At 41.8% G+C, this 26,788-nt stretch overlaps 1 protein-coding gene across 3 annotated transcripts in view; it reads left to right on the top strand.

Annotated features, from left to right (window-relative positions):
* Positions 1-26,788, top strand: part of clip1b (CAP-GLY domain containing linker protein 1b) — a 40,142-nt gene that overhangs the window by 1,032 nt on the left and 12,322 nt on the right. The window contains exons 2-15 of one of the 3 annotated variants that reach the window (XM_083793541.1): positions 1,679-1,944; positions 3,095-3,484; positions 4,420-4,556; positions 5,696-5,820; positions 6,600-6,804; positions 7,329-7,526; positions 7,776-7,879; positions 10,907-10,967; positions 14,324-14,428; positions 16,292-16,453; positions 17,492-17,587; positions 19,401-19,458; positions 20,401-20,498; positions 21,304-21,357. In XM_083793541.1, coding sequence (XP_083649667.1) covers positions 1,797-1,944; positions 3,095-3,484; positions 4,420-4,556; positions 5,696-5,820; positions 6,600-6,804; positions 7,329-7,526; positions 7,776-7,879; positions 10,907-10,967; positions 14,324-14,428; positions 16,292-16,453; positions 17,492-17,587; positions 19,401-19,458; positions 20,401-20,498; positions 21,304-21,357 — 1,941 coding nt within the window. In that variant the 5' untranslated portion in view covers positions 1,679-1,796. Of the gene's footprint in view, positions 1-1,678; positions 1,945-3,094; positions 3,491-4,419; positions 4,557-5,695; positions 5,821-6,599; positions 6,805-7,328; positions 7,527-7,775; positions 7,880-10,906; positions 10,968-14,323; positions 14,429-16,291; positions 16,454-17,491; positions 17,588-19,400; positions 19,459-20,400; positions 20,499-21,303; positions 21,358-26,788 lie in introns of all 3 variants that reach the window. The other 2 variants (XM_083793540.1, XM_083793542.1) reach the window with 2 other exon arrangements.

The raw sequence follows: 26,788 nt of genomic DNA, 5'->3' as shown, positions 1-26,788 counted from the left end.
CTCTGCATTACTTCATTTACATTCATTACAAGTCTACACAATTGGAGCACGTAGAATAATTGTTTTTTGATCAACGTTTACCTGCTATCTCTCCAATGACATGACACCACACATCAATACAGCATAGCATTGTGTCTTTAGTTTTGGGTCTGAGAGGCAAAATCTCATGAAATGGTCGCCCGTGGCTCAAATGCCGAATAATAATGGACCTTGATATGTAAATAGTTGAAAACCACTGCCCTACTTCATCGTATGTTGTAAATCAATCGGCTATTTTCACAATTTTAAAGTAGCTGTTTCCACCCGACAGCTACGATATTTGATTTGACTGTGCGTGTGTGTGTGTGTTATTTGACCTGGTCTGTGTTCCTTTCCTCTCTATACGTATTCTTTCTTCCACATTCTAACTTATGTTGAGAGCTTGCACCATAAATCATTTCACTCACCCTTTCACACCTGTAATCATGTGGTGTGACAATAAAGTTGATTCTGATTCTAATCTCACTGCGAGAGTGTACAAAATGTAAACCAAATGGACTCTCGGAGTGAGATTAACACAGGATTTTACTGTGTGTGGAGGCTTAGCTATCTATCTAACAGAGCGTCATGCAATATGTAGACCGACATACTGTATCCTGCAGCTATGTCTTTAAGCACAGTATTGAAACACATGTAAATGTACAGTACATCCAGTGAAATCATAATTAGCAGGCTTGAGATCAGTGCTCTGTAGTTCCCGTGACCTAAAAGAGAGAATTGATGGCCCCCGACCCCGGGACCCAAACTAGTTAAAATAGCAGATCTAGAAGCTCACAACGCGTCGCTTCGTAGCGTGTTGTGCTTTGTGAGCTTGTGGATTGGCTATTTCTTTTTTTACTACTAATTAAACATTTGTTTTCTAATTTATAGAATTTCTTCATGAAATGTGTTTTGGAAATGTTTTTGAAATAATAAAAACATTGTAGGAAACCAAAAATAAAGGGAACCATAAAAATGTGAACCACAAATGGGTCCCGAACCCAGTGTTTGGAAACCATGTGCTTTTCTCGCTTTTTAGCCAGTTCAGAAGTACAGGATAATGAAATATGATGAATATGAAATAAATGAATAATATATATTGTGGTGGTATTAAGTATGAATAGGACAAAGTATAGGTTCACTGACAGACAATGTTGTGGATTTAGGGTAGAGGAATCCATCCTCATATTTAGAGCTTTGGTAAATCTACCCACTCTTCCAGTTCCAGCCACAACTGGGTCAAGGGTTGGGAACTTGGGGTTAAGTTCCTATGTGTACCATTGCATCATGTCCAGGGGGTGTACTTGTCTTGTACATCGAGCTGCCTCACCCAACGAAAACAGGAAACAGGATACGGGCTCCTGACCATGAGGCTACTTACCTGGCATAGGAATTTAGGAAAATGACACTAATCTAAAAAAGAGTGCACACATGCAAATACATTTTCCATTGCGTTTGTATTGTTTAGTCTATAGTCTGTACAGCTGGGTTGACATTAACTAAACGAAACAAGTTCAAACTTGTTATCATCGATTCATATTGTATGAATGAATAATTCATTTTCCTTTTCTCTCTGTCGATCCACTGTCATTTGGAGTTTTCACAGCTGTTGTGTGTACAGAATAAAGTAATACTGTAAACTAATACTGTAATCCCTTAGCTACCTTCCATCAAGCTGGGGCACTGTCTGGAAGTGGGGAAGACTTTAGGTCCCCCACATTGAGGAGGTTGTACCCCCCGGAGTGCCCCACCACCCCGCCTGCACAGGAGGACCAACCATGAGTGTTACAGCCAAGCCCAGTGGACTCAAACCCCCCAGCAAGATAGGACGCCCTGCTGTGGCGCCCGCAAGAACATCCCCCTCGTCTGGTAAGGACGAGATAGGACGCCCTGCTGTGGCGCCCGCAAGAACATCCCCCTCCTCTGGTAAGCAGCACAACTTATTACAATAAATAACAGCATCTTTATTTGTATGGTCTTGCTTATGTAACAATATAATAATACACATGTACTGAGTTTTAATTGAACTCTGATAGGGTGCAAATTTAACCAAATGAATCCTATGGGTCGCTGTAGCTTGTAGATGTAGCTTTTTTCATGAATAGGCACATGAAAACAGTGGAACGTTATGCAACTTTTAAAGGTGCAATCTTGCCCAGGCGGTAGCGTAACCGTCTGGGCACCCGACTGGTAATCCAGTCGCAGTGTGCCGCGGGTTCGACTCCCGAGCCCGACACGGCCTTTACTGCATGTCTTCCCCCATCTCTCTCCCGTTTCTTGTCAGCCTACTGTCTGTCCCTTAAAAAAAACAATAAAAGGCGTAAGCCGCAAAAAAAAAAAAAGGTGCAATCTGGATCAATAAAATCAATACAATAGTATGTTAATCTGTATGGTAAGAGTATGTTAATACAATATAACTAGCACCTCTGCAATGGTTGATACCGGTCTCCCTACTCTTCTGTTGAGACATTTAGACCCTGTTGTCAGGTAAGATACCTAGAAGAAATAATATTCTGAAGTCTAAAGCACAATATCTGCACTGTGCAAGCAGGGATTGCCGCTTAGGTGAGTGACAGATGTCAGGTCTCCCATGTGGGGGATCAGAGTTTGAACCCTGCTGGGTAGAACATAAAGCGTACGACGAGGAAAAGGGCCAACATTGTATCCTGGTGTTACTCGACACTTAATTTAAATAATACATTATTAAAGGAGGTAGAAGTGATATTCGCTTGTTAAAAATATGTGGTAAATAGCTCTATATTCAGATGGTAATCATGTTTGTTCAGTATATCATGTGTCTCCTCTTATGTCGAGCTCTTTTAGTAAACAAAAAATAAATGTTCATGTCACGAATCAGGATAGCAATTGTATTAATTCAGGAGAGACTGAGAGACCCCTGTTACTGAACAACACTCCGAGTCTATAACAATGGTTGCTATTAGAATATAGAGCTTAGACATTGACCTTGCTTATAATTAAAGCTTAATTATATATATATATATATACAGTATATATATATATATATAATTATTTTTTTAATACACTTACATTTATACTATACATAATGTTTCTTCAGGTACTCCAAAGCCAGTCCCTCCTGACAAGCCCTCAGAGGGGTCGTCGTCTCCCACCACCCAGGACGGAACGGGGGACTTCCAAGCGGGAGAGAGGGTGTGGGTCAACGGCAACAAGCCCGGGTACGTTCAGTTCGTCGGCGGCACGCAGTTCGCCCCCGGGCAGTGGGCGGGCATCGTGTTGGACGAGGCCATCGGGAAGAACGATGGCTCGGTGGCCGGGGTCCGCTATTTCCAGTGCGAGGACGGGAGGGGCATATTCACGAGACCCTCCAAACTGACGAGGAGCGAGCTTCCGGAGAAGGAGGCGAACGGGGAACAGGCGAGTCCGCCCAAAGCAGACACAGCACCACCTCCTCCTGAGTCTACACCTGCTGCACCTGCCTCCACTGGTAAATGTAAATTATCAACTTGTATTGCACGCTAACCTCAAAATAAAGATTAAAGGGGGTGGAAGAAGTGATGTATTGATGTTAATCACATGAAACCTACACAGTAGTATTTCATAGGGCGTGCAAGATAGATTTCAGCCGTCACATTTATTGACGTCGGAACGAAATTAAGGAAGGATCAGCTGTTTGCGATCACTTTATAAATGCCGTGGCGACGTGGGTGTACTACGAAACCTACACTCGAATTTGGGGCAGATTTTACACTCAATTGATAAATGAGGGCCAATGTCCCTGGTATCACCCTTAGATTTCCATATACTGTATGGAGCTGACCTGCTCTGACATTCCATATGTTGATCTGACCTCATCAAACCCTGTACACTCAAGACATGGTCCTTATATGGCCAGTGAATTCATTCCATGTTGTCCTGACTCCCCATGCCAAAGCGCCAGCGCTCGCCCGGCAGTCTGCCATCAACGAGGCGGATGCGTGAATGCGACGCTTCTCGCCCTCAGGCATCTTACTGGTATATCATATAAATAATTAAATATTATTATGTTTCAAAGGATCAGAATCAAAGGTTTTATGATCATGATTCACCAGGACCCTGGATGGCTTGATTCTAGGCTTAGAATAATTGATATCAATAGTTTTTAAATCTTGCACTGGAGATTTTTCAGTGGAAGTAGAAAACCACGCCCACTGCTATGCCCTATTGTAATGGAGTAAAGTACAATATTTGCCTCTGAGATGTAGTGGAGTAGAAGTAAAAGTACAGACAATTGGAAATACTCCAGTAAAGTAAAAGTACCTCAAAATGTTACGCAAGTACAGTACTTACTAGTGTAATTAGTTAGTTAGTTTTCACCACTGCTAAACAGTACTGTATATGTGCAGCCAGGTACAGTATATTAAGGTTGTATTCTTGCTTCAGCACAGGGTGGTACTGGCATCAAGACGAGTGGCACACTTACCAGAACCCTCACAGCCAGTGAGTCAGTGTCCAACCTTTCCGAGACGGACTCGGCCAAGAAGAACCGACGCGAGTTGAAGCTTGGAGACCGTGTTCTGGTAAGGGTTGTGTTAAGGATCTGCTAAGTGTCATTGTTTACACCTGTTATTAATCACAGGTGGGGATGAAGCTGCTGAATTTGGAGCATCACATCACTGAAAGCGCAACTGTACTTACTACTTGCTGCATCAGTGTATGATGTAAAGTTTGTCAGCAGCTCATGTCCACAGGGATATCTGCATGCATCAAGATTGTATGACTGATCATACTTTACACAGTGACTGCATGCACTAGAAAATGTAGCTAGATACTTAGTTTGAGGTGGGATTGAGATATCTGTCACTACCTGCTGCATTATATTAATGTGACAAATAATTTATACAAGAAGTGATGTTTGCTACCACTTGACTCCCAGCTTCCCTATTCAGGGTGCGAACATTCGGTAAAAATTGCAGTTCTAAAAGCTTGTACATCTGCAATTTTATGTAAATTAGAGGGAAAAAACAGAGGGGATCTGGGGGACCCCGGTCAACTCTGTATATACAGGGGTAAAGGGGAAAACAGGAATGCACAGAAATAATTTATGCAAAATAGAGTAAAACTAGGACGGAAGAACTCTTGTCACAATGGCCTCTTTCTTACCACGGTACAAGTCCTTCAATTGTGTGCAAGAAGGTCATTAGATTATACCTTGTATTGAGTACATCCTGAGTTGCTGTGGCTCTCGAGCATGTGTGCATCTGCAGAGTGCAGACACAAACAGACTCTTGCGCCTACTCAGACTCGGCAAGTATAATCAAGCCTTTATACATTGCTTCTGGTTCATAGAGCTGCAGTAATTTTTGAGTGGTGCAACCACTCCTATAGACAGCTATGTGTGTCTCTGGCTGGGTGGCTGGCTGTGTCACTGTTGCGCAGCCTAACACACACACACACACACACACACACATTTTTACTGTATATACTGTATGATGATTTGGGGTGTACAGTACAGTACAGTAGAGGGCCCACCTGGGGACCCCCACGCGGTATCTCTGTCATTTCTTAAACATTTCGGACGCATGGCGGCTCGGGGAGTCTGGATGTTCCAGGGACCCCCCGGGGACCCCCACACAGAGTTGCACCACTCACTTCACACGGGTGTGATTTTATTTGACATATAGTTTCTCTCTCTCTCTTTCTCTCTCTGCATGTGTAGGTGGGCGGCACCAAGGCAGGTGTGGTACGGTTTCTGGGTGAGACAGACTTCGCTAAGGGAGACTGGTGCGGAGTGGAGCTGGATGAACCCCTTGGCAAGAACGATGGAGCTGTAGCAGGGACCAGGTAAGACATGAACCTCTGCCTCCGATCTGAAGTATACACAGTAAAGGTGGTTGCACACTGGTGCGTTCCTTCGCTGCGTTTTGCAGATCCGAAAGTAGTAGCTATCACTAGCTTTCAGCTTGTAACCAACACCCCACTAGACAGCTGCGGTAAACGGATAAAATTGACCCCGGTCCAAAAACTTCATACGGACGAAAAAACGCACTAGTGTGAAAACAGCCTTAAATCCCAGTGTTGTATCTGCAATCAATGAGATTCATGTCCAGGGTGATAACCAACATTTGGTCCCATTTGGACCATTTGTTTCCTATTTGGAAACAAATAGTCCCGTTAGAGTCCCATTTGGTCCCATTTGTACACTCTTCAGAGTTAAAATAACATGAAGGATTTTACAAATGGCATCCACTCAATTCTGGAACTGGTGTAAAGTACAAAGCTCCTAAACTAGCAGCTGGTTAGTTTGATTTGAAGTACAGAGACTAGAGCAGTGGTTCCCAAACCTTTTAGCTCAAGACCTAAAAGAGAAATGAGACTTTTGCTTGGGACCCAAACTAGTGAAAATAGCAGATCTACAAGCTTTCGCTTTGCGCTGCATTGTGAGCTTGTAGATCAGCTATTTTCACTACTTTTGAATTATATATTTTTAATTTATGGAATTTCTTAGATTTGTTTGTTTGTGTTTGTTCTTTCATTTAAAAAATGGGTCCCGATCCACTGTTTGGGAACCCTAACCCTTACCCCTGGACTACAGAGTGTCCTGTTGGTTTCCTCCTCCTCAGGTACTTCCAGTGTCTACCTCGGTATGGACTGTTCGCTCCGGTGCACAAGGTGACGCGCATCGGCTTCCCGTGCACCACCCCCACCAAGACCAAGAGCTCCTCCCGACGGAGGTCTGCGCTGAGGAGGAGCCCCAGCGCCTCCTCCATGAGCTCCATCAGCTCCGTCACCTCGTCTGTCGGCGGAAAACCCAGCCGAGCCGGCCTGGTGAGACACAGTCTAGTGTTGATTTTAACTAGGGGTGGGACGATTCACTTACCTCCCAAGTTGATACCATATACATTTACATATAAATAAATACAAATCGATTCTGAACTTTGCGATTCGATTTTAATATCATGGCATTAAAAATGTTATGTATATTGATGTTTTTGTTGCTGTGGGCTTTAAAAATCACATCATAATGTGCACAGTTGTTGAATTACTAGAATTTTCGACCTCTGGGTCTAACGCAAAAATACATAAATAGAAAATGGCATTAGTGTTACACTAAAAACTCAGTTTCCCAGGCCATCATGCACCTGTAACCCAACGTACACCTTTGTAATAGTTCAACAGCGGCACTTAAGTTGAAGTAGGTCACCCAGCTGTTCGTACTGCAAACATTCATACGGAGATTACGGACACACGCGACCAGTCATTGGAGCTGTTGGCATCAAAGACGGTTGTCAGGGAATGAGTAAATTATGGAAGGAGGTCACAGTTGTGTGTGTGTGTGCACGTGTGTCCAGCTGACGGAGACGTCTGCACGCTACGCCCGTAAGATCTCGGGCACCACGGCACTGCAGGAGGCGCTGAAGGAGAAGCAGCAGCACATCGAGCAGCTGCTGGCCGAGAGGGACCAGGAGCGCCACGAGGTGGCCAAGGCCAACAGCCACGTGGGGGAGGTGACGCAGGAGCTGGCCCTGCTCAGGACGGGACAGGACCAGGTGAGTGAGAAGAACGCATGCATTTAGTAAAGCAGTGGTTTTCACGGACCACCAGTTGATGAGATTTAGCCTCGCAGACCCAAAACTAGAAAAAGTGCCCCTCGGGGCACAGGTCTCCACCAGGCCAGGTCAGGTTGTGGCCTCCTGGTGGCGCTATAATAGGCCAATGTGAAAATATTTTATATTGTGTGTGTGTGTGTGTGTGTGTGTGTGTGTGTGTCTGTGTGTCTGTGTGTGTGTGTGTGTCAGTATGCCATAGATATGGAGGCCAAGCTGGATCAGCTGCGTGTTCTGGTGGAGACCGCAGACCGAGACAAGGTGGAGCTACTCAACCAGCTGGAGGAGGAGAAGAGGTGGGTGGTGTTGGTATTATTTTAAGCTGAACAAATGAAACCATACAGTATGTACAAGTAAGACGCGCAAACGCGTGAAGCAAACGCAGCTTGTGTGTGTGTGGTTGTGTGTGCGTGTGTGTGTGTGTGTGTGTGTGTGTGCGCGTGTGCGTGTGTGTGTGTGTGTGTGTGTGTGTGTGTGTGTGTGTGTGTGTGTGCTACAGCTGCGCCCTGTGTGTGTGTGTGCTACAGCTGCGCCCTCTGGTGGCGGGCGGGTGGTGTAACAGTGGGACAGACACACACACAGACACACACACAGACATTCAGCCCTTGCTGTCATAGTAAGTGGCTCACTGCGTTCGCAATTACGAGATACCATATGACAGCTAACAGCTAACATGATTATTGTCTCCACCAGGCCGAAGGCATGTGGGGAGAGTATGTTTTGCACTCCGTCCGTCCGTGTGTCCGTCCGTGTGTCCGTCCGTCCGTCCGTGTGTCCGTGAGCAGCTAATTAACCCGGTCGATGCCAAATTTTGCACACACACTCCCTGGATGCCAACGATGAACCTCTGCCCCAAACTTTCCAGAACGGCCTGTTATAGCGCCACCAGGAGGCCGCTTTGTGCAAAACAAGTTTTTGCACAGTACACCTACAGATTTTGTCCAAACATCACGCAAATTGGTACACAGTCTCTCTAGAGCCATTCAACGAAACCGGTCTTTCAGATTTCTCACACTCCATCCTGATTGGTTAAGATTGGCTTCCAAAGTTCACAGGAGTGCTCAGTTTCAAATAAAATGCTGCAAATCATCAACACATCGCGTGATTTCCGTGAAATTGTGCACCCACATTCCCACTAGGCCGAGGACGAAATGCCACATGAACAATTTCAACTCAGACTCAAGGTGGCGCTATAACTGGCCGAAAAGTGTTTTACCTCTAACTGCACGGATCTGTGGATAACTTTGTATGCCAACTCCCTAGAGGCCAAGGAAAAACCTTTGCCTGGAATTTTTCACATCTGCTCTTTATAGCGCCACCAGGAGGCCGACATATGTAAAACACATTTTCTATTATTACTCCTTCAGATTTTATCCAAATTTCACGCAAATCGGTATACACTATCTCCATAGTCATGTGATCAACACGGAGCAGCACCATTTCCCATCTTCCATCCTGATTGGCTAAGATTGGCTTCCAAAGCTCACACGATTCGTCCATTTCGAAAAAAGGCCACAAATCACAAACACAGTGTGCAATTTCCGTTAAATTATACACGCACATTTTCACTAGGCCGAGGACGACATGCCACAATTTTTTCCTCAAAATCAGCCTCACGGTGGCGCTATAACAGGCCAATTCCTGTTTTTAGCTATAACTGCATCGATCTGTATACAACTTATGTATGCACACATGGAAAAACATTGTACCTGCATCCCTCCAACACGAACCTCCGGCCCAAATCTTCCTCAACAGCCTGTTATAGCGCCACCATGAGGCCACAACCTGACCTGCCCTGGTGGAGACCTGTGCCGATTGGCACTTTGTCTAGTTTGGTCTGCAGTAGGGATGGGTCCGATTAATCGATTATCGTTGATAGGACCCGAAATCGATTATGAAAATTAATAATCGATAATCGTTTTTTTTTTAATGAAAATCTGTTGGAAAGGCAATATTGTCATCCAAACAGGACAGGGCTATAGGCCTACCAAAGTGTGCCTGGGATGTGTCTGTGTAGCTGCATGCGAGGAGTGTGAGTGGAGATTGATTCCAATCAATATACAGGTTTGGAGGATTTAGCAGGTGTTGGGAATTTACCTAATCAGGCCTAGGCTGGGGTTGCTATGGTGATCAATTGGATCAACAGTGGTCCAGGGACCACCAGTGGTCCCATTTAAAAGATGGAGTTAGTAACCAAATGGACCCTTATTAACTCTCAAGAGTTACAATTATTGTTAATCAACTACATCAGGGGCTCCCAAACTTTTTTGACTTAGGTACCCCTTGGGGGGAAGATTTCTTTTATTTGTAGGGTTCATTAAAAAAAAAAAAAAAAGAAAAAAGAAAAAAAAAAAAGTTAAAAAAAATCCCCCCCCCCCCAAACGATTAATCGATTAATCGTTAATATTGAATTATACAAATCGATTTTCATTTTGGACACATTTACACATCCCTAGTCTGCAGTTGTCTGTGCTTTGTCATAAAAAATGTAATGAGAAAAAAACGAAAAAAACAAACATTATCTTTTGGGGGTCCGTAGCAGAATGGATGGCATCCATGGCCAAATACATACAAATGTGGGGGTCCTTCTTGGCACGGAAAGGTTTGAGAACCACCAATATAGCATGTTCGTATGGCTTTTCTACGTGCTCCCGGTGAATCTCCTCCATGTCAGGTGAAAGAAGCGGCCAGACAGTGACTTCATACTGTATGTATCGGTGTAGAGTCTGTAGACACATGCTCACCCACAGCCTCCTTCATGACAAACTGTAGGGGTCAGCGGTGACAGGGACTACAAGTGTGTGGGGCAACTTATAACAACTAAGGGCAAAAAAATAACTTATTTCCCAAATAGATGACAATTAAACAGATTTATATGGACCTACTGTAAAGGTGATTGCACACGTGTTTTTGGAAAACCGACGGAAAAACGCAGCTAAAAATCCAAAAACGCGTCAAGTGTGCAGGGACCTTAAGTGATTATGTTTGGGTTAATCCTGACCTAAGTTTTCTGAGAAAATATTTATTCCAAAATTTCAAAAAATATATGTTGTTGTACATAGCAACAAGAACCCCAAAAGGGGTTCACGTCTTGAAAGGTAAAAACCCCAAAAGGGCTTCCTGTCCTAAATGGGCTAAATCTAAAAGTATTTTGTTAATGTTAAAACGCTACATTATGATGGTAACAATTGTTCAGTAACAGTCTCCTGACTGGAGAGACAGGAAGACCCCTCTTACTGGACAAACACTCCATAGCAATGATCGCTATTTGTATTTAACACTTATTTCAACAAAAGACGTGCTCACTGCACCTTTTTTCACAGGAAAGTGGAGGACCTGCAGTTCCGTGTGGAAGAGGCTTGCATCACCAAAGGTGACCTTGAGGTAACCAATGTTATATTCTTATTTTTTAGTCTCTCTCTCTCTCCCGTAATCTCTCTCATCTCTCTCTCTCTCTCTCCCTCCCGCTGGTTTCTCTCTTCGTCTAAAATAGTAGTGACTTGACATCACGTCGGCTCCCTGTTATCTGTCTCTCTCTCTCGCTCTCTCTCCTTCTGCAGGCTGCTTTGAAATGTTAACTGGCTCCTACTGCTGCTGTTCATAATCGTAGCACACTGATTATGCCTTATCATAAATAATGATAATGATGACGACCTTTTTTTTTAACTTACTTCTTAACTCATTCCTGAGAGCTAAGGCTTTATCGAAATACCGTATGCTGGTCAAGCTTTTAGTATCTCCTGCGATTGCTATGTTTATAAAGCGATCCTTAATTAAGCCCGATTTATACTTTGACGTACAACTATGGCGTGTGCCGAAAATAGCCCACTTGTGAGCTTAAAGATCGGTTATTTTCGGCACGGGATGGTGTCGCACGACAGGGTATAAATTAGGAGACTCTCAATAGCACTGTCATTCATTCTCAGGCCATCTGGTTGTCCCCTCGCATTTCCACTACACTGCCTCAAGTGTTTGTATGCTTTTTATCTCATCCTCCCTGTCTGTGCTGTTTGTGTCACCCTGACCTGTCACCCTTTTTAAATACTTTAAATACTGCTGTTGTATCATCCATCTGTGGCTACCCCTTCCGGCATTGGAATAGAAGATAATTGACAGTTTAACGATTTAGGGAATTAGCCAGAGTGTGATATCTGAGTAAATGACTTGAACCCTAATCAGTGAACGACAGGGTCCCATAAGTAAGAAAACAATGTACGTAGCGCTTCAAAGAAACTAGAATACCAGGTAAACATCCAACTTAGCAGCATCTGTCTTAACCAGTGGTTTTCAACCCTTTTCGTATCCATTATTTATTTGGCATTTGAGCAACGGACCACCATTTGATGAGATTTAGCCTCTCAGACCCAAAACTTTGAATATTTTCGCCAAGACTTTGCCATAGGAGAGAGATAATGTTGATCAAAATAACAATTCTTCTACATTATCTAATTGTGTAGACTTCTTGTAAATTAAGAAATGCAGATGTTTAACAACAATTTAACTCTTCCAAATGGACCTGTAATGGTTACGTGTCCATTTGGTTTCATTTTACACCCTCAAGAGTTAAATATCTTATCTACTGTATAAGGGTCCATTTGGTTACCACATCTCCATCATTTAGCTGGGGACCACCTGGGAATCCCTCAAGCCTCATGGACCACTCGTTGAAAGCCACTGCTCAAATCATCTAAATAAGCAAACAATAATCTAAATAACATGACATATTTGAACAAGTTACCAACATACAATATATCTTTGGGGCCCTCCCAAGGGCTCATCATGACCAGCTCAGTTGGCAGTTGCCAGCAGCTGGGTGAAGCTGAAACATTAACATCTATCAAAGAAGGAGAAAATGAATGTCAATAAGACAGACAATGATGTAATTGTAATTGAAGGCCGTAAAATGGAGAGAATTGTGAGCCGAAAAGTGAAATGATAAAGAAAAAGCAGCTACAAAGAGTCACCAGACTAAGTAATACTACCGTGAATAACTTTAGAATGAGTTTGGTTTGGATTGGGCCTCTTGTAGGGTTTAATTAATACTCATCCCTATTCCACTGTCCCCGGATAACAGTGCCACTACACAGTACAACATACAGTTCATTACATATGCAATACATACATTATGTCTGTTTCCATACTTCCTCATCTTCTATCTTACATTGACCACATTCACATGGCGGCTATTTTTCTCTTACGTCATACAGGGGGGTGGTGCGTGTGTCTTTCCCACCCCTTGAGTCTTGCTAAGGATATTAAATTTTCAAACATGGTTGAACGTGTACTAACTACTACTTGTGTGCCCTCCAGACAGTTTTTAAGGTGCTTGGTTCAGTATTTAGATATTTGATATTCATTTGTTCAGACAAGCTCCCTTCCTACGTAACGTCAAACTTCATTTTAATCATGTTAGATTCATTGAAAGCACTCGTCCTTGGTTCTGGACTGGTGGATGATATTGTCCTTCTAATTCGTGATGGGGCTGTGTTTTTTCTATTCCATTACAATTCCATTGTAGAAGGAGGTAGGGCACACCATTATTTTGGTAAAGAATTACTTTATTGAATAAACGACAACATTTCGATCTTAGTAGATCTTCGCCAGGTCAGTAAACTACGTAACAACCATTGTAACACAGTTTCAGTGGGTTTGTATAGGAAGGGTGCGTGTCTGATAAATTCTATGTCAAATACTGAATCAATTCAAGCAACTTAAACACTGTCTGGTGTGCACGCAAAAGTAGATGAAAAAAATCACCCCAAACGTGTTTGAAAGTGAAATATACCTTTTGAAGTTATACTCTCTGAGTTGCATACCGAAAATAGCTGTTCTACAAGCTCGCATAGCTTGTAGATCGGCTATTTTCGCACAAATCGGTCTCGTGACGTAACATAAAAATGGGCGTCGTGTGAATTAAAGCGCCATTCACATTGAGCACTATAGCTAGCTATAAAGATAACTATATCATTCACCATTGCATTTTTGTGCCGTGAACTCTGCCATCCACTCAGGGGTCATCACCATCTTGGCTTGTGGTGGACATTTATGTCAAAATATATATATATATATATTCTTTTGCCATGGACATACAAAATGAGTGTATAAAAATATCACCAGAAACACTAAGAAAGCTATCCCTGCATGACCATAACAGGTCTGTAAGTCTGAGAGTGTACAAATGGAATCCCATGAACCCTTACAGGTCAATTTGGTTCCATTTGTACTCTCAGAATTAAGGGGGTCCTTGCAAATAAAACATTTGAGAACCACAAGTACTAGTTGGACTTCTAATGTGCCATAAGGTCATAGTAAATCAGTGTCAAACTGTACATATTCTGAAGACAACATGGAGACATTCTGTCATTGGTTCTTACGATCAAAATAATAACGTGGTCAGTAAAACAGAAAATCGAAAATGTTCCTGTCTCTCCAAACTTGCCACGGACAAGACCAAGTCTTTGCCACGGACACGACCAAGTCTTTGCCACGGACACATTAGTCTGTGTACGGAGCTACGGACATATTGATGACCGTTTGATGCACTTGATTTTTAAAACTATATTTGTATAGTTATAGTGCTCAGGGTGAATGGCCCTTAACAGTCAATGATGTGTTGTTGTCCTCGATCTTTCTGTGTGCGGCACAAAGCTAGCATGTCGCTGTGGCCTCGCCTCGGCGAGCGCGCGAGTGTGTTCTTCTGCTGTTTTCTACTTCTTCTCGCTCTCTTCCTTCACTAACAGACGCAGATCAAACTGGAGCATGGCACAGTAAAGGAGCTCGAGCAGAGCCTGCTCTTTGAAAAGACCAAAGCAGACAAACTCCAGAGGGACTTAGAGGACACTAGGGTAATACTTAATAATATCTGAACCAACCCCGCCCGCCCTCTTCCCCCGAGCCACAGAAGCACCGTCTGTCAGGATGATTCACACTGTAGGCTTATTGCAGGCTGTCCATCCATATTCTTGGGGGGGGGGGGGGGGGGGGGGGGTTAGACAAAAATACCAGATCTACAAGCTTGCCATGCATCATGCTGTGGCGCATTGTGAGCTTGTAGATCTAGCTATTTTTAGCCGAAGAGATTTGGTGTAGACGGAAAAAAGCGGTTTCTTGTACAAAGCCAAGTGATTGCTAGTTTGATTGGCCATGGGACCTCCATTTGATAGGAACCCAATATAAGAACATGTTTTATTGTTAAACATGATGTTATCCGAAATGGTCTGTCATTTGGTTCCATGATCCCCCCACCCCCCATTTAACTAGTAATCATTTAGCTGGGACCTGGGGACCCTCCCCCAAGGACCCTTGGGGCAGGGGGGATATTATCACATTTAGGCCATCACATGTACAATACATAAGGGGCTTCCGCTCTGCTATATTTGGACATTGTGTGAAAGTATGAGACAGGATGTGCGATTTGCACCCTGACCCTCAATGTTATTCAGGTTTTAGAAGAGGTAATTGGAGTCAGTCTACACACAAGCTCTCTGTCCAAATTGTTTTATTGGAACAACAGAACTTACAGGTCTGCTCAGTACTAGGTATGGTAAGGTTCTGTAAGCATCGAAACCTTGTTGATAGGGGGATGCACCAATTGAGTTAAGTCAACCATACCAGCCCTGATAAAAAAGGATAGTCATTTTTTTAAACCAGATGCCAAATGCAATATCGGTATCGAAACAATATCAAAATAATATATCATTATCAATATATTATTGTTGTTATAGTGAAGCTGAAAAGGCCTTTTGTGTTGTTGAAGGCTGCAGATTCAATCTGTGTTTTTCTGGATCAACACGTTGGGGAAAAAAACCTAATACTACATTTACTTTAATATGTAAATGTACTGTTAAGAACAAGAATGCACTTTTATTATAACTCTGCATCTGCATTCTGCACCCAGAATCACAGTTACTGTATTACAGGTGTATATTTATTCCTGTGTGTGGACTCTAGTCTATTCCTTTCCTCAACCCTAGCAGAAGAGGTTATAGCAGGTTGGAGTCAATCAATTCACCTATTGGGAAGAGCGATACACAAATATAGCAAGCCACATTTTGACTTTTTGAGTACTGCAATTGTCTTCATCCATTGGAGAGGGCTGCTTGAACGAGGCCACCAAAGACAGGTGTTAAAAAGGTAAATCTCTACATTCTGACAGTAATCAATAATCATTGCTATATGCAGTAGTGTTCGGTAACAAGAGACCTGTGTTACTGAACAAACACTATAGCGACGATCAGAATATACAGCTATTTCACACTTATTTAACAAAACAAATCTCGTTTAATACCCTGCAATTTATCACATACCCTGCAATTTATCACAGTGTCGTATCATGCCGAAAATAGACTATCTGCAAGCTATGGTCGCAATGCGATGGTTGTAGATCTGCTATTTTCGAGGATAAAGCACGTCTATTAACCTCTTGAACCCTGGTATCCCAATGTGTTGGGCATACTGTAGGAGAAAATAAAAGATGAATGAAAACTAGCCTATATCTGCAAGCTCACAATGTAGGGAGTTTGTAGATCAGCTATTTTATAAACCATTTTGAATAATTTTGTGGTTAAGCTATTTAAACCCAGCTCTGTGGTACAGTACAGTGTGTTGCTCTCTGTGCCTCTTCTCGTGGGTTGTCCCTCCTCCACCTTGTCGTTGACGCGTCTCGCCCCTCGTCCCGTCCTGTCCTGTCCTGTCCCGTCCCGCCGCAGGTTGCCACGGTGTCGGAGCGCTCCAGGATCATGGAGCTGGAGCGGGAGGTGGCCGACATGCAGCTGAGGCTCCGGGCGTCCCAGAGGACGGAGGACGCCATGTCCCTGTCCCAGCAGCAGCTCAGTAGCCTCAAGAGCCAGGCCACGTCCCAGGAGAAAAGGGTCGGTGGTGGACATTTGTTATTTTTTATTTGTTAATGCGTTCACATGAACATATAGGTCAGCTTGGGTTGTACAGTGCATTTTAATATATAACACAACTTGAATGTCTTCAACACGTAATTATATTATGGACCACATTTGAGATGGCCGAGTCTGCCATTCCTTCGCGGCGTGAAAACAATTCAGCTTACCATTGAAATTGCATTAAATACACACATTTTATGGGTTTTTTATGGGTTATTTTGTCATCGAGCAAGATATGGTGAAGTATTGTAGTGCAGGTGATTGCAACAACCAAAAAATTTAAACGGGAACGCCTAATTTTCTGAGATTCTGCCAATAATCCTTTTCTTTGAGATACACATCTGAGATTTTGCCGGGTCAAACAAAGAATTACGTGACGTTGATCCGCTGTCCCTATTCGCTCATACTAGGACATGACTTATGTGTAGCCAGAAGAATTAGTCCAAAACTCAGCCGAAAAAGAAAGCAGAGTGGGTTTCCACAGGAAAATGATAGAATTTTACAAAGTTCTCAGTCCGCTTCTCTATAAACAGATTTTGTACCTTTTATGTTCTTATACTTATACAGTAGTTTAGTCGGTCACTTTTTGTCATGGCGGAAAGTTTCCGTAAACCATTTAAATGCATTACATTTGTGGTGTGACTGTGCTCCTGTGACATTACAGATTTATCTGCACAAGCCTGACACAGTCTGAGATCATTGATCATGATGATCGATAATTTGACAAAATTATCAATAAAATAATTGATCCCTATATTGGGCATGTCACTAAAGTCTCTAGAAATATCTTAAAATAATTTAAAATAGTGAAAAGTGATGATCTGCAAGCTCACAACATGTTGGTGCGTTGTGAGCCCTGCTATTTTTGCAAGACATGGTTGTGTGACAAAGTATAAATTAGTTGTTAATTTAGTTATTTAATTAATTTGAATTATCTAAAAAGTAATGGATATCATTTTTGCTAATAAAGTAATGGATAGTTAGAGCCCTGATTGTGTTTGTACTTTCCTGCAGATTAGTGAGCTGAGTGTGGATCTGGAGAGCAAACAGAAAGAACTGCAGTCTGTCCAACAAGATAAGAGTTCTCTGGAAACACAACTTACTGATCTGGTGAGACGCACGCACACACATACTGTACGCACGTCGCACGCACACGCAGGGGCGTACTTACCACTAGGCAACTTAGGTGATTGCCTGTGGACTCAACAGTCAGGGTTCCTCATGAGATTTCCCCAAATTATTTAAATATACAGTATAGAAATGAACAGTTGTTCATTCCAATTGAGGACCCTCAAAAGGAAGGAGTAAAATGTATTTGTTCATACCGGTACATAAACTTCCGAACAAACAAACTTTCCTTTCAATTATGCTGCCGTACCTGGGGCCTATTTCACGAAACTTGGTTTAGGGATTAATCCAGGATTTAACAGATATCCTGGTTTAATATATCCTGGATCAGCGATTAACCGGTTTCACGAAAGCTGGTTAATCTTGCAAGATTAAGTTAGCCAGTTAACCTGAATATGTTGAGGATTGATTCAGAACTCATTTTGCTGGGGACCCCCTGGAGCCCCCTCCAAGAACCACTTTGAGAACCACTGACTTAAATAAAATCTACCCCCTTATGAGCCACAGACGGGGGGCCTCCAGCACTAAGTCTGCCGCTGCGTACATGCGCGCGCCACACACACACACACACACACACACACACACACACACACACACACATAGACACATGGACAGTGATTTTATCTCTGCCATTGTTGGCGATCTACAAGCTTTCAGATCTGCTATTTTTGGTGCACGACACAGCAGCACACAACTCGATATAAATCAGGCGTGAATCCAAACCTAACCTAATTTAACCAATTAAATCAACCTGAATCTTTTCCTAATTGTAAGCCTAACGCCCTAATTAACCCTAAAACAACCACTTCTCTAGTGGGGACCAGGAAACCTTTCCTCACAATGTCTGTTTCTCAAATGCTACTATACTTGTTGTGGGGACATTTGTACCTCACAAGTACATGCATGCATGCACACACAGTTGCGCGCAGCGCGCGCGCGCGCGCACACACACACACACACAGAGAGAGGACTGCGTAATCGATTTGTTAACTATCACAAGACACCATAAGTTATTGATTTGCAGTTACTGTAAGTGTTCGAACTGATGAGCTGTCTGTTCTGCAGTGTAGGCGCACTACTGTAGTGTTTAACCTCTTTCCAGCTGGCGACAGCCCCATTTTCTGCCCTTTTGGGCAATTTCCACTGTCAAAAACAGTGAAAATAGCATAGCTATAAGATAACATTCCGCCGTAGATTGTAGATCAGCTATTTCCGCAGTATAAAATCCTGGAGTCCAGACACAGACAGTGGATTATTTTCTTTTTTTTCTCTGTCTTCCTATTATGTGAAAGGAGCGGTTTCAGTCACCCAGGCACTGAAGATTTTGATTGGTCTGTGAGCGGGGTGGGACCAGAGCGATCCAATGTAAAATTCAAGTCACTTCCCTTCCTACTGGGATTGGTTGAGCACTAACCAATCAGCAATGATGTGCCTAGTGCCTACAGTTAATGTTTGGAAATCAGACTGAGAGAAAAAATAAGTAAACTTTGAGTGTAGCGAGCCAGTCTGGATTCCAGGCTAATAAAATAGGGCTTATGTGCTTAAAAGTTGGATCATTTAGACCTGCTTGGCAATTCCCATTTTCATTAAATGAACATGTCTAGTCTTGGCTTCTTTACACTGACCCAGTTTAGAGATGCGTTTATTTTCTGTGGATGTGCGTATGTACGTCAGTGCAGATGTACAGTAGTTGATGCTTCCCAACTCAGAGAAGGAGACAGCAGGTTACTCACTATGTAGTAGGAAGTGTGTACTGTAGCTGCCTGGTGTTCACGCAGCTGTTTCATGGTTTCAGAGACAGAAGGTTGACACGGCTGAGGAGGAAAACCGAAGATCAGCAAAGGTCACGGCAGGTAATTGATTATTGGAGCCGTGGGTTCCCAAACCTTTTAGCTCAAACTAGTGAAATGACTGAGCAGATCTACAAGTTTGTGGATCTGCTATTTTCTACTTTATTTATTTATTCATGGGAATTATTAGATTTTTCATTTTATTTAATACTTGAAGTTGTGATTTTGTTTTTGTTTAAGCCTAATATCATCATCATACTATCATCATCATCATACTATAATTCTAACAATGTCTGTCCGTGTGTCTGTGTGTCAGAAACACTGCCGTAGCTCCTCATTGGCATTGACCATATGAATATGGAGGGCGTAATGAAGCCCTTTTTTTGATTTGACACATTAATGATTATTAATGAATTTATTAGTGAATTAAAAACGCACCAGGCGCAGTACCCCCCACGGGGGGGGGGGGGGGAAATATCTCACAACGGGTAAGGGCTAGTATATATAATGAAGGAAACTAAACTATTTACTCCCGAGTCACGACCCATGAAGAATTTGTGTGCGACCCATACATGGGTCTCGACGCAGTGTTTGGGAAACAGTGGATTTAGAATCCCCAATATTTTTTGTTATATATTTTGTTTTTCATTATTATTATTATTATTATTATTATTATTATTATTATTTCACAACATTAAAAAATAACATTCCCCAAAAATGGGAATTACAATTAATTAATTAAAAACAAATAAAGATAAATCAAAGAATTTCCATAAATTAGAAAACAAATGTTTAAAATAGCCGATCTACAAGCTCACAATGTGGCACGAAGCGACACGTTTCGAGCTTTTAGATCTGCTTTTTTTTTTTACTAGTTTGGGTCTAATTTATCTTTTGGGTCCTGAGTTAAAAAAAGATGATGTTCTTTTATGCCACTGAGTGCAATATGAAGTTATTCATTTATGGATTCATCCCATTATGTTATGTTATGTTATGTTCTCTCAGAGCTGGAGAAGAGGATGGAGCAGGCGATTAAGGACAACCAAACCCAGACCGCAGAGAGCCAGAGCAGAGAGGGAGAGCTTCAAGACCAGTTGAAACAAGTAGGTTTTACTCTATTTATTACTGTATAGACAACCAAACCCAGAGTGCAGAGAGCCGGGAGAAGGAGAGAGAGAGAGATCCAAGACCAGTTAAAACAAGTAGGTTTTATAGTGACTACAGTGAGGTTTTGTCTACAAGCTCACAACATTACATGAGCTTGTATATCAGATATTTTCACTACTTTCGCGACAGGTAGGGCCCACAAATGTAAAAGTAAATACTGTAATACTGTAAATACTGTAATTAATACTGTAAATGTAAATACTGAGATACGAAGTTTCTGCCCGACAACAATGATTTAGAACGCCACCCCGTTCCGAACGTTTCACCTCTGTCTGATCGGAGATCAGATCTTTAAATCCAGTAGTTTGTCATACAGTTCCAGGATCAGACCCAGAATTTCAAAACAATTCAGAATAGCATCACCCCGTTACCAGATGCTGAATATCAGAGCTTTAATCCTTGCTATTGCCATCTACTGTAGTCTAGTGGATATTATGAAGAACAACATACAGTAAGGAACACAATTTAGAGGCGTTTTGTGAGGATATTATTGATTGATTGAATACTTGTTTGGCCTGTTCTCATGTAATACTCCTTCATTATATTTTCCAACTGCATAACACTTATGTTATATAGGTTATATACACAGTACACACTCTTCATTTCTTCATTGTTGTTCTGTGAAAATGTAACTGTTGAATGAAACATTTGGTGGAGTTTGGTCATAAGAGTCTTCAGGAATCCAAAGAGTTGTGAATGTGTAATGTTAACTTTGAGATGTGTCTGTCCATGGTTCCTTAGGCCACTGAGACGTCGCAGAGACTGACCAACGACCAGCACACGCTGGAGAGTCAGGTGAGGAAGAGCATTAATGGGGATCTGAATAATACTTTATGAATAATACTTTGTCATGTGCTCGTTTCTATGAGCATGAATGTTACACTTCATATCAAGGTCTCTCTGGTTCTTTGGAATGGCAAGAGTGAGTTAACTTTTTATTATTTCTTGTCTTTAGGCTACAAATGACATGATCATAGCTGAAACATGGTTGTTAACTCACTCTTGATATTCTGAGTGTGACCCGTCACTTTTGTAATATGATATTTGTCTAGGATATCGCACCAGAGGAGTCCGAGCGAGGTGGTAACAAAATGTTTATCTCTCTGATTCTTTCCCATTTTTATGGACATGTTGGTTTAGGGTTTATCTCTTTGAATATTTCAGCCCTGCTGTGAGTGTTATGTAAATAGTATGGCTACACTACAGTCTATTATATGCATGGTTGCATTTCTGTACCAATGCACATTTGTATGCCTATGCATAAGGATAACCTCCCAGGTTACTATGCATTTCATTTAATCACGCAGGCTGAGTATGACTTAGATTTATTTTGTCACACTGAGTCAGTCTGGCGTGAATGGCTGCAGGGGCTGGTGTCCTTTCTCATCCTCTTCTTCTTCCTCCCGCTTTCATTTCTTATGTTTCACCTTTAATCTTTTTTTTCTTTTTTTATCCCAGGATTTTTGTAACCCTTTTTTCAACCAGTGTCAATTGTCCAATGTAATCCTGGGCGCTACACTCCCCCAGCCAACCTGGGGAGAGCAACGGACTGACCTCATGCTTCCTTCAATGCATGAGGAGTCCAAGTCGGGAACACAATCACTTGATTAATCATAAGATGCTCCAATGCGCCATTTCTGTAGTGTGAATCTACGGAATGTCATCTATATATTTGAATCTCTCTGCCCTCCAAATCCACTCAGAACCGCCCGCTCCCTCCCGGTGGCTGTGTGGGATCCAGATGGTCAGTCTCATGACAGCCATGCAAATGGGAGATTAGAGACATACATACTGTACACTACAGACATCATCATCATCGGTTTAAAGTCTGCTTTCCAGGCTCCGCTGGCTTACATACATACATACAGACAACACTAACTACGGTATATATACTGTCTGTGTACACTGCACACACACGCACACACGCACACATGCACACATGCACGCAAACACGCGCGCGCGCGCGCGCGCGCACACACACACGTGCAGTTGTGCACACGCAGTGTAAACTGTGAGGGACACGCATTATGCATTTCAGGCTGTTTGTTAATACATGTGTTCTGTATAACTTTTTCATTATTCCATTCCATTTCATTATTTATTTGCATAGAGCATTCCTGTCATGATGACGCTTGTTTTGATTTGTATTCAAAACATTAACGTACAGCCAGCAATAAAAGAGAAGTTCCTCTGAATATGGCTGGAGCTATATTAGTGGACAATATGCAATTCAACTAACTAACTAATAATTAATAGTAGTAGTTAGTAACGGTTTGGACATACAAGGTTTTCCACTCGACAGCAGGGACATGTTGTAGTGGCACATGCTGCATGTGCAGGGATGCTCTTATGTCTGTGTGTAGGCATTTAGCCGTAGGCTGTGATGTAATCATGTACATGACAAGTGAACTGTAGAGTGGCGTGCGTGCGTGCGTGCGTGCGAGAGAGAGAGAGAGAGAGAGAGAGAGAGAGAGAGAGAGAGAGAGAGAGAGAGAGAGGGGGGGGGGGGGGGGGGGGGAGAGAGAGAGAGAGGTGGATGCCTGGCTGGGCAGAACATTGCTTTATTGACTGTGGACATGAAACTCTCCTGGGCTATTTTGTGGCATTTTCTATTTATTATAAATACCACACAATAAACATTCTGATCGGAGATATGGACACTGAAGAAAGGTGTTCCTCATTTACAAACCTCAAAGTATTTAATTTGAATATAACTTTTTGACAAAGTCGATCACACTTTTATTATTTTGATTATTTCTGTAATTTTTCCAACCAGAGAGATAAATGATTGGAATAAGTGTTTACATGTTGATCTGGATATTTAAACCGCCCCTCTCAACCAGAATGAGAGAATTCCTTCCGATCGGACCTGATTGGACTATTCTCTTCCAACTGATGTGGCATTTATATTCTGATTGAGCTGTCATTCTGAATATTAGTGGAATATTCAGATAATTTATTCTGATTGAGCTGTCATTCTGAATATTATATGGAATATTCTGGTCCACATAAACGCTGTCAATGTGGTAGTGCAGACGGAGATGATGATGTGACCACTTTCAAACTGGCCTCCCTCTTTTTGGGGCATGCCATTATAGGCGAAAATCATCAAATGTTTCGAATACATGCGGGCTGAGCTTGTAGATCTGCTGTTTTTATTTTATTTATTTTTAATAGATCTTAAGTGGTTAAATCTGGTGTTTGATGGCAGGATCAATTTGCGTATATGGTGGTGAGCGATAGTGAATGAAGGACGGCGCACGTTTGTTTGTGGCGCACGTGCCATGCGGGTGTGTGCATATGTCTCACACACAGCTGCAGGGGGGGGGGGGAGTGTAGGAGGAGCTTATCGGGCTGGGGGACTTACATAATCAAAGAGCGTTGCCTCTTTAATGCAATGGGGGAGAGAGCGCTCAAAGGCAAACATGCTCCCTCTCTCTCCCTCCATCTCTCTCTCTCTCTCTCTCTCTCTCGGGCGCCGTGCATGACTGGGGATGATGAGGGCTGATGGTTTATTGATGCCAGGCTTGCGTTAGTCACTTTGCGTGTGTGTTGTTATAGATGGAGGAACAGTGGTTACAACACACTTGTTTTTTGGTGCAGTGATTGATGAAAAAAAGAAAGAATGTGGAGAACAGTTTGTTGAGGTTGGGGAGCAGAGTCCGTAGGATAGGATGGACGTCAGGGATTCTCACCTCAGTACCAGGTACAATTCAATGTTGTTTCTACTGTCTTCAGCTTATCGGGAACCCCATTCAGGGCTGTCCCGATTGCACATTTAAGTTGACAATTAATTGTCACACAAATAATCACGATTTAATTGTTTTTTAAATTGGAACAGTATAGAAATTACATTTATGTTTGCCTTTTAGGCTTCGTAATGAAAAAATGCACAGGGCAGATATGACAAATAACTGAAATATACCAAGAAATTACTGCAATGTTTATACATTTTATATGTTAAAAGTAGCTTACAACACGTCACGAAGTGACACGTTTTAAACGTGTAGATCTGCTATTTCTGCTTTGTTATCGTGTCCATTTTTCAACATGGACACGATTATGACAAAATAGTTGTGATTATCTCAAATAATTGCTATTAGACCTTTATGTAATACTTGTGGCAACTCTAAACCCATTTAATTATGATAAAATTAAAAGAGCTTTATGACAGACATGTATGTAAGTTTCTGGAATGCAGTCAGTGCACCATGCCACTTTATATAGTTCGTATTTGTGTGCTTGTAACTCTCATAAGATGAATTCAATTGAATTCAATTGCACGTCATACATATAGATGATCTACAAGCTCAAAACATGTCATGTTGCAACGCTTTGTGAGCTTGTAGATTGGGCTATTTTGAGAGCATGTAATGACTTTCCCAGTCTAATTTGTGTGAGGCTGCATTCAGTAGAGAGTAGACTACTTTTGGCTGAGGTGCTAGACGGTAACCTACAGTACTAACCTTGACCAAAAACAGCAGAAAGATCAGTCATTGTGCATGTTTAGTATGTTAATGTTATAGCCTATTGCAAACTGCATGTCTAGTTTAATTATGAATTAATTTTATATTATGTATTTAGTTCAACTCACTCTTTCTCTTTCTCTGTGCATGATACATTGTTAGGAACATGTTTAGTATGTTCATGTGACATAGACGTCTGTCCTATCCACACATTGGATGCTGTGTCAGTTTATTAAAATGACACGTTAAGGACCCAACTAGGAATACAAAGCTTTATTGTTGCTGACCATGGAATGTAATGTTAACGAGGTTTGAATGAGCGAAACATATTGTTAGTTGGAGATTTACCCAGACCAGTCTGACAATCAGTGGTGGAAAGTAACTAAGTACATTTGCTTAAGTACTGTACTTAAGTACAATGTTGAGGTACTTGTACGTGAGTATTTCCAATTTCCAATACTTTTACTTCTTCTACTCCACTACATCTCAGAGGCAAATATTGTACCTCCACTCCACTACAATTATTTGAAAACTTTAGTTACTAGTTACTTTGATTATGATTACAAAATATACATTAAACACTTCAACAATTTGAAAATAGCCGATCTACAAGCTCGCAATGCGACACATTGTGATCTTGTACATCTGCTATTTTCTAAATAATTTGACATTCTGTATGAAGAGTACTTTCTACTTTTGGTACTTTAAGTACAATTTGATACCAATACTTTTGTGCTTTTACTCAAGTACATTTTTATTTTTTCATTTTTAATTGTAGTATTGATACTGTACATTGATAAACTACAAAATGTGAATAGTTTTTACACCACTGCTGACAATACAACTGAACACGGAGAAGGACTTCTCCAGACAGAGCATAACTGTTAATGTACAATGCAAAAATAAAGGCATGTGACCTACAGTATATGTTGGATTTTGGTACATGTGGATTATTATTATTTTAACCCCATTCCATCTACAAAGAAGGCGATGATTTGGAATCTATAATTTATTCTTAGTCTTACATTAATTATTGTCCCTTGTTGGCTCTACGTTAGAGCTGGTGAGATCATAGATCTTCATGTGTCTATGAAACAGTCGGCAGTTGGAACAGACACGTGAAGACTCTGCTGCTTGCATTATTCACCACTTTATTATTTATAAATGGAGAGGTACAGTAGCCTATATTGAATACATCTTGATGTCTCAAATTTCTTTGTCTGCTTTGCCAAACAGAAGCTGTTTGGAAAACTGTTAATTAAACCCTATATGGTTGATCCGGAGTTCTTCAGGGCTCTCTTTTCAGTTTTTGCTCTACATTAAAATGTGACCTACTGTACTTGTACTTGTACTGCGAGAGTTTTCCCCAGAATTCAGACACTGTCTGAGGTTTAAATGGTTAAACCCACAGTTGACAGGATTCTTATGTTATTGTTGTTGTTATTCTTATGCTGAAACAACGTGTTTTTCAATAAGTGTTCCCCACAGAAATGTGACGCTAGGTTTCAGTGCTTAAGAGCTTATAAATAATTGGCGCTGCCTCGCGGTTATAATAACGCTTTTGATTACTTTTAAAGTGATGATCACCAGATTAGTTATGGCCGATTATGGGGTGGATTTCAGGGTTTTCAAAATAAATGATGCCTTTTCTACGGCCGGCAGTAAGGGACATTTGACTGAATCGCGGGTTGGCAGTAAGATGGCGGCATGATATTATTGACAATTTGTGCGGAGGTGATAAAAGGACAAAATCATTATTA

This window comes from Protomyctophum parallelum (genome assembly GCF_964188405.1).
Source record: "Protomyctophum parallelum genome assembly, chromosome: 21".
Lineage (NCBI taxonomy): Eukaryota > Metazoa > Chordata > Actinopteri > Myctophiformes > Myctophidae > Protomyctophum > Protomyctophum parallelum.
The sequence above is the reverse complement of the archived record's forward strand: the minus strand, read 5'-3'. Positions and strand labels throughout refer to the sequence as shown.